We start from the raw sequence: 14,119 nt of genomic DNA on the forward strand, positions 1-14,119 counted from the left end.
GGAGGGCGCATTCAGTCTGAGAAGCTCAGTAACTCACATGGACCAGACATCGATTTTGGGGCCGTATTTCTTCCTGGCAAGGAGTTCGGGCGCGGCGTACGCGGGGCTGCCACACTGTGTGCTGAATGGGTCGGAGTGGCCCAGGATCCCGGCACAGTTGCTCAAACCAAAGTCTGCAAAGAGGGGAGGACAAAACCAGCCCTGAATTAGAAAACCATGGAAATGAAAAATGGGGGAGGGTTGGGGGACGCAGCAGGAAAGGAAACATTCTCTCGGGCTAACACATCATTTCACATCCAAAAGGAAACCCAGCAGCTGTGAACCGTAACCTCTGGATATGGGTCTCAAGACAAAAGTTCCCTTGCTGAACTGGAAACATTTTCTATCAGGCCTCACAGTCAAATCCAGCGAGAGCTAAAAAGTATGTTGAACCAAAACATATTTTCATGAAATCTTGGAAATGAGTCATCCAGAAAAAAGACAGGCTTGCTTTCTAGGACTAAAGCAGAAGGAGAAAACGAGCAGAAGTCCTTGGAGTCAGCCTGCTGGCTTCCAAGTGGCCACGTGGGAAAAAGCCGAAGGAAGATTGATTTTCTCTGGCTGGTGTTGGTGTCACCCCAGGTGACATGCGATCCCACCCAGTTAGAGTTGACTTTTTTGGCCGAATTCTTTCATTTCATGCAAGTCTCTTAAAAATGCTCCCAATGCAAGAGGCAACATATGGTGATTTGAAGAGGGGGGAAAAATACACCCAGCAATTCAGACAACGCTGAGTGTTGGCCGGAAAAATAACGCCAGAAAGATAGCAATGAGGACTAGACTAAAGGACCTCCTAGCATTGCTTTGCTCCTGGATGATTAAGGCAAGGGGGGAAGAAGAAAGAAGCGCCCAGTGCATCTAAAGCCATACTGGGTCCATTGTGCCTTTTGTGCTGTGTTTACTTTTGATCTTACAGATCCTGCGACTGACAGGTCATAAGAGGGCTGTTAGGGTTAGGTCCTCATCTGATATCTTTCCTCAATCTTTGTTGATTGAAGAATTAAGAGCATGGCTCCCCCTTTGAACTTCAATGTAAATATTATGGTTCTGGTCCCCAAACAGAAGGCTCAGCCCCCGGGGCTCAGTCAGAAAGGGGCTGTGGTCAGAGACAGGCTCCACATCGGGAACAAAACCCTTGCACTTTCTCAACTGGCAAGATATACATCTAATTTCCTTGACTGTTTTCTCCTTGAGGCTAACACGTCTCTACCTGCAAAGCCACGGCTCTTGTGAAAGCTGTAGAAAAGCTCAGGAAAGGAGAGACACAGGGTGGGTCAGTGCTGCGAGTCCACGAAGTTACTCACACACCACAGGTCAAGATGCACCACCAAAAATTCTCCCCACAGTCGCTGGTGTAAGCCGTGTAAGGAAAGAGCGCTTCTGAATAGAACCACAGGACTTCCCTGGTGGCTCAGAGGTTAGGAATCCGCCTGCCAATGCCGGGCACATGGGTTCGAGCCCTGGTCCAGGAAGATCCCACATGCCGCGGAGCAACTAAGCCCATGCGTCACAACCACTGAGCCTGCAGTCTAGAGCCCGCGAGCCACAACTACTGAGCCCGTGAGCCACAACTACTGTTGTGCGCCTAGAGCCCGTGCTCCGCAACAAGAGAAGCCACCACGATGAGAGGCCCACACGGCAATGAAGAGTAGCCCCTGCTCGCCGCAACTAGAAAAAGCCCACGTGCAGCTACGAAGACCCAAAGCAGCCAAAAATAAATAAATAAATTTTTAAAAAATAAATAAATAGAACCCCATCCAAGCAGAGCTCTGAAAATACATCAAGGCTCTGAAGATCACCCAAACTCTTCAGCTCAAGATTCGAATGAAGAATCAGAACCAAAAGTGGGGTGAGGAAACCAACCAGGAACGCTGCCTGTTCACATACTTGACTCTTCTTTTGTTTGGGGGAGTTTTTTAAAATATGATTTTATTCCTTTCTCTTAATCTCCCTCTTCCTCTCTTCCTCTGCCACTCCCACCCTGACAAACAGGGGGACAAAAAGGCCCCGACTTCTTTTCCCATCGGCCCAGCCTGCACTAGCAGGCCACACATAACGTGCCCAAAAAAGCCCTTCAGGGGCTCCACGGCTCTCTTGGATTAGGGGGAGATCTCTGTTCAAAAGGATCTGAGGGCCGCTGCTCTCAGGTCTCACCCTGTAGTATCACTGAAGTAGGAGAAGTGGGGGGAACATAAGTAGAAAAATCATATTGAGCTTTAAACTGAATGGTCGTTTAGAATTGCCAAAGGAAATTTAAGGAGACAACCGATGTGTAAAGAGTACCCACTATGTATGGTAAGATGGAGAGATAGCACCATGGAATACACATCATATTAACTGGGCCAACATTTCAAGGAACATTTCTTTAACAGTCATGTTAGAGGCCCAATCTCCTGAGAGCCCCTAAACTAAAAGCCTCCCTTTCGAATCTCCGTGGGGTTCCATTAACTCCTTCAATTACTCCCTCACCTCCTGACCTGGGGTCTACAACAAAGTGCTTGATCTTAAAAGAGGGCAGGGGAGGGGAGATAAGAGACCAGATCACCCCCCTTTGCTCCCAGGCACGCTTGTGCGCACAGCGCCTTGCCTTGTCTTAAGTTTCAAGAAGATAAATAAGCAGGGGAGCTGGGGAATGGAGAAGATAAAATCTACATTTTAAGTGACTTATGTTGACCTAGCCGAAATATAAAATATATTGTAGAGAAACAACTAATGTGTTTCACATTCATAACTGTAATTATTAAAAATTTACACATATGCCTATAATTAGAATTGTGAAACTAGGGAGAAGTTCGCCTCCCAGTAATGTCACATGGATCTGCCTCAATTAGATTTGGTAAACGCATAAGCCAATTATCACTCAATTTTCTGGGAGCTACACAATGAATTTCAAAAGACGTCCAAGTGAACGCTGTTTTGGAAAACTGAAGTGCAAAATCGTTTTAAGTTGTGGCTGATACATTTTAAGATTATACTAAACTAAAAACATCAAACTGCTTTTTTTTTTTTTTTAAAGGGGGTGCGGGGGAAGGATCCTGATTAAATCAAATCTCATTCCAGCTAATTCTAGTTAACTTGAAACATGGCTTACATGGCTTAAGTAAATTTATTTAAATCAGATTATTTCAAAGAGAAACTATTAAGAGAAAATGGTAATAGCTATAATCAACCTTTGAATAAACAACTAGGTAATTCCTTTGAAGAACAGGTTCAAAGGCCTTTCAAGTTGCAAAAGGACAGTTGTAGAGACATTTGATCCAAATTGCCCAACCCAGGGGCAAGAAAACCCACAAGACACTGGGCCTTCCTTGCCTCCAGCATCTTCCCTCCCCTCCTTCGGCCTCCTCTTTATGAAAAAAAGGAAGAAACGCAGATTCTGCTAAACAAAATGCAATTCCCAGCTGCCCTCTGGGATGGCATAATGTCTCTTTCCATTAGGATGTGCGTTAGCGTTCTTTGGTTTTAGCGGATCATGAGAGAAGAAGGCGCCAAGTGAAAAGTTCTAACAAAGGGACCTCTAATTATCAGAGCCTCCTTTCCAGCAATTTTGGGAATTCCAGTCTCTGACACCTGGTTTCTGACATGGCCCATTTTGTCTGGATGAGCTGAAATCCCAGCGTGGGTACCAATCCAGCGGTTGCCAAGCTGGGAGATGATGACTGAGTAAAATGGTCCCTGGTATCCAAAGGGTCCACCACTCATCCCAAGGCAACTGTGGGCTCTAATTTAGGTCCATCTTGTCTTCATCTTATTTGTACAGGTCTCTTCTAAGAGGGTTTATTATGCAACCAATCTGTGAGCTACTTATTAAATGCATCTGCTGTTGACAAGAGATTGGTTCTTCGAGGATCTTCCCAGCAATGAAAAGATCTGTGCTTTTCAATACTATATACTCTCACAAATGGTCGTCTAGGGCTACAATTGAAGAGAGAGAAGGGAAAGCAAGCACAGGGGCAGACAGTGAGGCAAAGTGAAGGGAAGAAACAGTGTAGGGGATGCTGGGTGGGTAGGGAGACCCCCTGCCGGTGGCCTGCTCTTTGCTGGAATTACCAGCCTCAGTATAGACGGTGCGCAGGGGAAGTGAATTATTCTAACTCGTATGGTCATGGACATCCAGCCTTCACACAACCTGTTACAATCTCTGCAGCTTTAGGGCAACTCTGTGATTGTCACCTACACACTTTCCAAAGACAAGTTCCAGGTCACCCTGCCAGGGAACCTAAAAAACAATCTCCGTTCCTCACCAGCCCCCTCACCAGGACATGCCTTTGTTTAATGCCACAGATCCCATCCCGGAAACCAGGACCAGAAAGACATCCGGCAGGCATTTCAATGTCTGCCTTGTTTAGTGCTGCTGCATCTGGCCCTCAGGACAACTCAAATGCAGTAGTAAAACAACTTGATTAAAAAAAAAAATTCTTTGAGTCATTCAGGAATCTTTTAACAATACCGCCTATAAAATCTTTGGAGGAATAAAACTGGTTTCCTCTTAATTGTTAATCTCCTAATAATGGGTGTATTTACCAACACCTGTCAGTGATGCCTAATCACCCAGCCAAGGGGTCTGGAGTCCCTTGCAGCCTCTTGACTGTTACTGGGTTGGAAGCCAACTGGGCTTCCAAAGAATATAACTGGTCACTTGAATGATATGTTTTAAAAAGTCTTGAGATGGTTTTCAGTATTTGAAAAACAAAATTTCCTTCTTGGGTACAAAAGTTGAAATTCACAAAGTTCTGTTGATCCTTCTCTTTTCTTCTAATATAAAGTTTTTTCAGGCCATTGAGGTGGAAGAAATTACTTGCACTTGAGATGGGAAAAGAAAGAAAGGAATAAAAGATGATGCTAATATCTGGGTGGGAAAATGATGCCCTGAGATTTTGCCAAGAGCAACAAAACAGGCAAACAAAAGCAGAATTCTAGAGAATAAGCCATGGAGTGAATTCTCTTCTGGACCCTGACTTGTGAACCAATTATGATTGACTCCATTCTGGAACCTCCTTCTGATTGGGACAGACCTCTAAAGGATCCCTCTGTGGGGATTTCTCTTTGCACGACCATCAGTGTACTACAGGGCTTGGCTAAAGATATTAAAATGAGAAGGTAGGTCACATTCCCCCTTATTTCAGTGCCTCTACATTCACTGAAAAGTAAAATAAGGCACGGCCAAGCTAAGGGCAGCATTTCTGAACCAAACTATTTTCCACTATTTTTAAGAAGCTTTTTCGTGAATTCAGATAAAAAGAACCCCTATAAATAAGTTCAGCTCCATCTGAATTAACAGAGAAGCAGAAGTTTGAAGAATCCTAAGAACATGTTTTAGGTCTAAATTATTAAAATTAATTTTCTTTTTCAAAACCATTGTTAAATGTTGCAGGTAAAAGGAGGTGAACTAGAAGTATTGTCTGGGGATTAGAAATAGATCATGATAATTTTCAAAGTCAGAAACAAATAACTGAGAATTGATAACACAGCACTTAAAGGATAATCTTGCTTTAAAAAAAAAAGTCATACCAATCAGCTTGATATTATTGTCTTCATCTAGCAGCAAGTTTTCTATCTTCAAGTCTCTGAAATAAACAAAACCATACAACATTTCAGATAAGCACTTGAAATAGTGGAATAACATTTTGCTTCTGAAGGGAAACAAACTGTTTTAGAGCCACTGTGAACCAACCCATAAGGCTTTCTGCCAAAACTCACACAATCAATAAGTAAATATTTATAAAACATGATATAAGTAATTGCTGCAGACTGAAAAACCTAAAGGATTTCAGATAAGATGGGGAGCAAGAAGGGCAGAACAAATAAGTTTCCAAAAGAAACGGGACCAAAGCTGAAACTTGGAAGTTAATAAGACCAGGAGACAGTGGAAGCATCATTCAAGGCAGGCACTGTTAGAACAGTCAGGGCAATACAAATGTGGCCACATGTTTGTGAGACGGTGAGCAAAACCAGCCAGAGTAAGGAAGATTCAGGGCAATAGTTTAAAAAAAAAAAAATGGAAAGCTAACATAATTATCAGTCCTACAACCTCCATGCTTGGAGCCCAATCCACAAATTGGCAAGTGATAATAAATTAATCTATTTCGCGAGCAGCTATTATGGTGGGTAGAAAAGTAGACCCCAAAGATGTCAGGGTCCTAATCCTTGGTATTATGCCCAAGGATAGGTTAACATTACATGACCAAAGGAAATTAAGTTTGCAGATGGAATGAAGATCGCTAATCAGATGGGGGACTTTGATCATGGACACTGAGATGATTCAGAAGGTGGGAGGGAGAAATGCACCCAGGGTCATGCTGAGTGTGAGGGGCCTGTGGTATCTGTACAAGCTGACTGTAAGCCCCTTGAAGGCAGGAAACATGTCTGCCTCGCTTACCACTATGCCCCAGTACCTTTGCACATTCCATACTCAGCAAATACCAATGAATCTACATTACCAAAGAGATCGTTTGGGATTTCAGAAGGAAAAAACACGGGCAAAAGTATAAACCGGCTATGTCAATGACTATGAGCATCTTAAGTTGCAGCCTGTCAATTCAGACACACCATGAACATTAAATATGTAAGAATATTCTTCCCTTCTATACACACACAAAATGATTTCTTCCATTGTTTTGAAACACAGCATTCTTGGTCCAGCTTTTATTTTCCCACTTCTGAATAGAGACATGGCCAATAGAATTATTTTTGTCCTCTTATCTCTATTGTTAGGACTAGAATAGTGTGGTCATGATAAACAAAAATGGCAACTGACAGCACTTCTTCAAAGTGCAGAGGCAAGGGGAGCAGCAGTTGCTAGGACCGTGGTAGCCAGGAGAGCAAAAGTGTCCCATTTAACGGGGACAGTGGCTCACAGCTTGGTCCCAGCACTGCCACCTCATCCTGCTTCCCAAGAGACGCCAGAAATCTAGATTCGATCCCAGTTTTTTAAAGGTTGGCAACAAATTCACATTTAAAACAACAATAACAATCACAGTGCGTGGGCCAACCTTGCAGGCAAGATCCAGCCTACAGACTACCAATTCTCAACCTCAGTGTGGGTAGAAGCTGAGCCTGGAAAGGACATGAGATGCCCAGGGAGAGGGTAGAGAATGAGGGTGAAAAGACCAAGGACGACATGCTGGTGGGAACACCGACATTCAGAGCTGGCTGGGAAGGAAGAGTCCGGGAAGCATTGGCACAGGACGACCAAAGGGCAGCATTTCAAGACAAGAAGAGTTAAGGAGTCAAGTGCAGAAAAAGGTGGGCTCTAAACAGTGACCAGTGGCTTTCAAAATTGGAAGGTGGCCGGTAGCCTTAAGGCTGGACACTTGAATAAGGGAGATCGCGTTGAACCTGGCAGCTGGGGAAGGTAAATCGATAGTCTCTAATCCACATGCACCACCAACGGGAAGAATTGTATGCCTGCACTTCAATTCAAATGAAACGATACACTTGAAAAACTGTGCCAGGCTTTAAAAGATGTCACGTATGTCCAAATGCAGGGTGACCCCCAATACGAGATGATCCTCCTCACTTTCCCAGTGGGAGGACCCTGCCCCTCAGAAGGGTTTTTGGAAAACACAAATATATAATTTTTAGAAATGCAATGAAATTATCAAATGACTATTTATACTATTTACCTATGAAGCTGCACCATCCCATTTAAGAGCATATACTATCATCTTAACACAATTAATTGTAGAAATATTGTTCCCACACCCTCACATTTTATAACACAATTTCATTCAAACTTGTGGCAGGCAGGGGCAGGATGAATCCTGCTTCAGATGATTCAGCAGAATCATCGCCCGCTGTTTCCAGTGTAAGATGATCTTTAAGTTGATTGGATATTTGAGATAAAGCACTTTTCGAATCTGTCTGTGACGTGCTTGCTGGAAATATTATCCCAAGTCATTTAAATAACAAGAGCCCATTTAAAATCTCTATAAATTATCTGCTGAGTGAATCGATTTTAGAGTGGTCTCACAAACTATCACAATTGTGAGTCATATCTCTTTAGAAGTTATTATTAAAGCCACGCAAAATGCCTCCCTTTCTGTTGGTTTCCTCAGGTGACTTCTAGAGTTCCCGAAGTCATCAGTGAGTCAGGTCAAGGTTAACTGGTCCTTTGCTGTTGAAAATAAAGTAATTGAGATTGTGCCCCCATACTATCAGAGACTTTGCAAGCACTCTGTAAGGCACTTCCTCTTTCCTGAAGAGGATGGGGACAGAAGACAACACCCTTATATTCAAGCATGTACGGTAATTCCCAGCCACTTGCACAGACTCAGAAAAACAGTGTGCCAGCAATAGCCCAAACTGTGATTCTGTGAAAACTGATTATAAAGCAGCAGCATTATTTTAATCTAAAGGAGAGCCACAGTTTGTTTCCAGCAAAATTAAACCTCTTTCCCTGGGAAGCATGGAAGCCACACTAAGGCATTAAAGGAGAAATTTGGTTCAGAACAAATACTATAAAGAAAGACAGCTTAAAGAGGTGAGGTAAAAGAATACAATTGTCAAGAATAATAAGACTAAGCTGGATAATTCTGGGGCCACAAAAGCCCAGAGAACAACCACAGTGATTAGAAGAATGATATAAATAGAAGGCTAAAACTAAGAGAAAAATGTAGAAGAAAAAAAGCCCACTTTTAAAATCGGGAAAATGTCATAAAACCAGGGGAGAAAGCATTAAAATGTAATTATTAGGCGAAATGAGAAAAATGAAATCAGTTTTTCTTTTCACCCATGGCATCTCATAGCCACCCACCCCAATCCCTGGGAAAAATGCTCAGGACAAACCTGGTTAATGGGTTGTTTACCCATACCCTTTTGTCAAGGTTTCTAAAGGATTTCAGTGATAACCAATCAAGCTGCCTCCATGACTAGTTAATGGAAAGGTAGCTACATCAGTATCTGCCCAGATCAATGTACTTAATCTACCCAAATGAAGGGAACATTCAACCTCTTTTGGCTTTATTTCCACCTCCTGCTTTGTCTTTGCAGATTTATCTAGAAAGAGGAGAAGAAGACGTTCCTTCTGACTCTTTAGGAAAAAAGGGTCTAAAGGCATATTTTAAAAAGTCATTTTACCCAAACGCGTTGAAAACTTATGGATACGAATGTTTACAGCAGCTTCATTCGTAATTGTCAAAACTGGGAAGCAACCAAGATATCCTTCAGTAGGTGAATGGATAAACACATTGGGGGACATCTCAGACGATGGAATATTATTCAGCCGTAAGAAGAAATGAGTTATCAAGTCATGGAGGAACCCTAAATGCATGTTTTTAAATGAAAGAACGTAGTCTGAACAGACTACATACTGTATGATTCCAAATTCTGGAAAAGACAAAACTATAGACAGTGAAAAAAACCACTGGTTGCCAGAGGTTGCAGGAGGAGGGCTAGAATGAATAGGTGGAACACATTTTTTTAGGGTGGTAAAATTATTCTGTATACTATAATGGTGGCTACATGACATCATGCATTTGTCAAAACCCATAGAATGTATAACACAAAGAGTATCCTAATGTACTATGTACCCTAATGAACCCTAATGTAAACTGTGGATGTTACTTAATAATAATGTATCAATATTGGTTCACCAATTGTAACCAATGTCCTACACTTTCCTAAGATACTAATAATAGGGAAAACAATGTAGAAGGGAGGTGGGAACTCTGCAGTTCTGCACAATTTTTCTGTAAACCTAAAACTGCTTTTAAAAATAACATCTATTCATTTTTTAAGTCACTCTTGGATATGTTCCCCCTTCCTAAGAGATCCGTACTAGGAATGTTAGGGCCACCACCAAGTACCTCATTCAGGATGTTCACTGTGGAGCATCCTTACCGTCTGAAGTTAATTATGAATCCATTCAGCACAGTGGGCCACTCAGACCCTCTGCCCAGCTACTCAACATATGACCCAAAAGGCCAAAAACTGAGAGATAACTACATGAGTAATAAAAGAAGGATGAATTTATTCACACACACACACACACACACACACACACATATACTGGCAGGCCTCTATAATCCAGAAAACCTCCCCCATGGTCCATGTGAAAAGCATGGTTTTTAGCTCCATCCCGAAAGCAAAATATTCGTCTGTGTTAAGTATCAGATCTGTCAGATGGGAAGGAAGGTTCTGACGGCTGACTGGTTTGCACTTGATGATGGAGCAATGCTCAATTTCCTATTTATGGTCCTTGATCGGACTTAGCGCTTTGTGCAGACGAGACAGAAGTGGAGGGCTCTTCCTCCCGTCCTGCAGTGTGAGAAGTTCCTCTCTGCGGCTGGCAAACTTGAGGTGGTGTGAACTTGCAACTGAAAGCCAAAGGGAAGGAAGGAAAATGGTCCCTGGATGGAGAGGAAATAGCTCTTCCTTGGCCAGAGGGGCTTCCAAGAGGAGTCAGGACAAGCAAGAAAGGGGATGGGGCACATGTGAAGGATCCACTGGCTAGGACAGTGCTGGGGGACAGGAGTGGCAATGGTGTGTCTCAGGAACAAAGGAAAGTAGCCAGTGAAGTGGCCTTTGGCAAAGCATGAGGGAGCCAAGCCCAGAGTGCAGGCCCAGAGGCTTCTGGACCCATCTCTAGTAACTGGGCAGTTCCAGGAAAAATGCCCAGTGGGACTCATCATGGCGGCCCTCGGCAGACCAAACATTGGGTCCTGTTCCCTACAGTGTTTGGGGGTGGGGAGTGGGGGTGGGTAGGCATCTTTCCAGACATTGAGAGAAGGCCCAAGGGGACAGCCCCAATCACCAGCCCTTTGTTCTAGGTTATTTCAAAAGAACAAGCTCGAACAGGCTGCAACTAATAATTACAGGTTCACCCACAGGCTACCAAGCACCCCTCCCCCTCCCCACCCACCCACCCAGAGGTTCCTTGCATTTCTTTAAAGATGATAATCTCTAAGATTTGGAGACTGGGCACAAGGAACTCTGCCCTCCCAGACTGAGGGGTGGAGGGGAGGGCCCTGTTGCCATAACAAACACAGGGTCCTGGGGCGCCATGGGGGAGGGGAGGGCCAGGATCGCCAGGACCTGCAGAGCAGAGGCCTGAGTGGGAATGTGTGTGTGCATGCTTACAGGGAAAGCACACATCCCTGTATGGGTACTCGTATGAGACTGCACGTGTGTGCATATGTGTTGCACGCACACCCACGTGTGTGCGAGCACACGTGTTCGTGTGTACGTGTGTCTGTGTGCACCTGCACACACACGCTTCCAGAATACTGGGATGGGAATGAAGGAAGAGTTTCTCCCCTGGGCCTCACCTGGCCATGCAGTGAAGGTGGAAGGTCGGGCCTCTAACCCCGGGCCTAAACTGAGGGGCAGGAAACTCGAGAGCCTCCAGGGGCCACTCAGGGCTGAGACCCAAGATGAAAGTGAGGAACTGAGGGGCATAAAATGGAGGCTGCCAGGCTTCCAGGGAAGGGAGAAGAGGACGGGGGGGAGACATGGGGGAGCTGGGGAAGGCCCAGGGTAGAGGGGCTGAGCAAGGCCTGGTCCAACACGGCAGCCTGGGGAGGGAAGGAGACAGGCTCTGGAGGCTGGGTCTCTCTCACTGACCCGCTGAGCCGCCCTGGGCAAGTTACTTAAACTCTCTGAACTTCTGATTCTTCTTTGGAAAAGGGCTTCATGAGAAGGGCCACCTGGCAGGGCCATTCATGGCGGAAATGAGAAAATGGGCCACTCCCAGCTGAGCAACCACTAATAGGTAAGAGGTGAGAGGCTGGTGTGGCCAGGGGAGGATGTGAAGTTAAAGGTTCTAAGACTCCAGGCAAGACTTAAGTGGTTCACTTGGTGATAAGCAAACAGTACTGGGGGACATGAGCCCTCGAAGGAAAGGTCAGAGAGAAGGGGCCCGGGCAGGAGGTGGGGAGCCTGGACCAAACCCACAGAGGATTAGGTCTGGGGGAGAACGCTGTACCTGTGGAGATGGCCACAAGATGGATTTCAGTCATAAGCTAAGAAGAAGGCATTCAAGAAAAGCACATAACTCCCCAAGGCGATAAGCATTTTGCCGTGAACAAGAGGTGTTTCTGTTTTTGTTTTCGTTTTTGATTAGGTTTTATCTTCAGAAGCACTGTATTAAAACCAAATGATGTTTTAATCTTTGATTTATTTACAAGATGGGCAATTTGGTAAAACATAAGAACAATTTGTTAAGCATGGACCTGATTTATTTATTCAAAATGAAACCTTTATTGAGTTCCTACAATGCTCCGGAAACAAATTCTCTTTATAAAATCAAAGAGCTGGTCATTCACTAAAAAGATGCCACTCTACAAACTGTGACCTGAAAAATAAACAAATTGGTATGAAGTCAATGAAGAAACTCCCTTAAAATTCCAGGGAGAATATGGACTATTCCAGAAAGAACATGAATGGGTGACCAAAAGCTTCCATCCCAGTACTAACTGTATCCGTTCAGTTTCCCTTCATTTAGCTAACAAAGTCTCTCTGAGTGAGTACTGGGCTGGGCGCTGGGCTATATGGTGGACTATGCAGAAGACAGATAGCAAAGAAGCCAGTTATCTTGTGAAAAGTGTTTGGAAATCAAAGTAGAAGATGCCGGGGAATCTATGACCGGGGGTCCTAGCCTGGAGGACATGCGCTTCCTAGCTGGGACCCGAAGGATGAATACGGTTCATCCAAAGGTTGCAAGGGCAGGGGCTTCCCTGGTGGCGCAGTGGTTGAGAGTCCGCCTGCCGATGCAGGGGACATGGGTTCGTGCCCTGGTCCGGGAAAATCCCACATGCCGCGGATCGGCTGGGTCCGTGAGCCATGGCCGCTGAGCCTGCGCATCCAGAGCCTGTGCTCCGCAATGGGAGAGGCCACAACGGTGAGAGGCCTGCGTACCGCAAAAAAAAAAAAAAGAAAAAGAAAAAGATTGCAAGGGCTGTACAAGCAGAGAACAGCTGTGAGGCCTTGAGCACACAGAACTCAGCGTCTGTGGATAAAATGAATGGGTGGACTCAGTAGTAGTTACAGCAAACACGTACTCAGTACTTCCTAAGCGTCTCGGTGTCAAGCACTTTACATGAACTGACTCATTTAATCCTCACAACAACAACATGAAGTGGATAATCCCTCATATCTGTTGTGTAGCTCTGGAAAGCGAGGCAAAAAAGCCTAAGTGATTTGTCCAGTGCAGCTTTTTTTTTTCCTCATAAGTTTATTTATTTTATTTATTTATTATTTTTGGCTGCGTTGGGTCTTTGTTGCTGTGCGCGGGCTTTCTCTAGTTCCAGCGAGCAGGGGCTACTCTTCGTTGTGGTGCGCAGGCTTCTTATTGCGGTGGCTTCTCTTGTTGCAGAGCATGGGCTCTAGGCACGCGGGCTTCAGTAGTTGTGGCACGCAGGCTCAGTAGCTGTGGCTCACAGGTTCTAGAGCACAGGCTCAGTAGTTGTGGCGCATGGGCTTAGATGCTCCGTGGCATGTGGGATCTTCCTGGACCAGGGCTCAAACCCATATCCCCTGCATTGGCAGGCAGATTCTCAACCACTGTGCCACCAGGGGAGTCCAGCAACCGTGCAGCTTTTAAGTGGTAGACCCCGTACGTGGACGCAGGCGGTCTGGCTTTAAAATCCACATGGCCGACCGTGCATCCCAGTCCACAAAGTTGTCACGTTTTTTTCTAACTCAATTAAACAAAAAACCTCTGATCTATATAACCTGCACCTCCCGATATGTGCTCAGGCCCTGGTATCTCCAACAGCCCCCGATGTGAGCAGAAGTCACTCCCTTCTCTTCTGCCTTGCCCTTTCTCCCCTCTCCAAGGAAACTTAAAAGTTACAACAACTTCTTAAACCCCCCCACCAGTACAGGAGGGGCTTGCTTCTTGTCAGGCCCATGAGAACAAAGAAGCGTCCCCTCTCTTGCCCCACAGTCCTCCCAAGTGCAGAAGGTCCTTCCCCAATACTGATGAGTGAATACAGACACGGCTCTGGGAGCAGCCGTGTTGACACACAGGCTCCCGTTCACTTTGATCGTCTGTGTTTCTCTCCCTGTCCTCGGGCCCCTATGGCTTGTCTCTTCCTGCTTAGGGGATGGCGGTACTGTGTTACCCAGGTATGTTCTGTCT

The 14,119-nt window shown here is 45.0% G+C and overlaps 1 protein-coding gene across 1 annotated transcript in view; it reads right to left on the reverse strand.

Moving 5' to 3' along the window:
- Positions 1 to 14,119, reverse strand: part of HUNK (hormonally up-regulated Neu-associated kinase) — a 112,763-nt gene that overhangs the window by 47,678 nt on the left and 50,966 nt on the right. Inside the window, exons 3-4 of the mRNA XM_060098558.1 lie at positions 5,551 to 5,606; positions 38 to 173 (exon numbers count right to left, since the gene is read on the reverse strand). Of these exons, the coding sequence (XP_059954541.1) occupies positions 38 to 173; positions 5,551 to 5,606 (192 nt within the window). The remainder of the gene's footprint in view (positions 1 to 37; positions 174 to 5,550; positions 5,607 to 14,119) is intronic.

The sequence above is a fragment of the Mesoplodon densirostris genome, chromosome 5, assembly GCF_025265405.1.
Source record: "Mesoplodon densirostris isolate mMesDen1 chromosome 5, mMesDen1 primary haplotype, whole genome shotgun sequence".
NCBI lineage: Eukaryota > Metazoa > Chordata > Mammalia > Artiodactyla > Ziphiidae > Mesoplodon > Mesoplodon densirostris.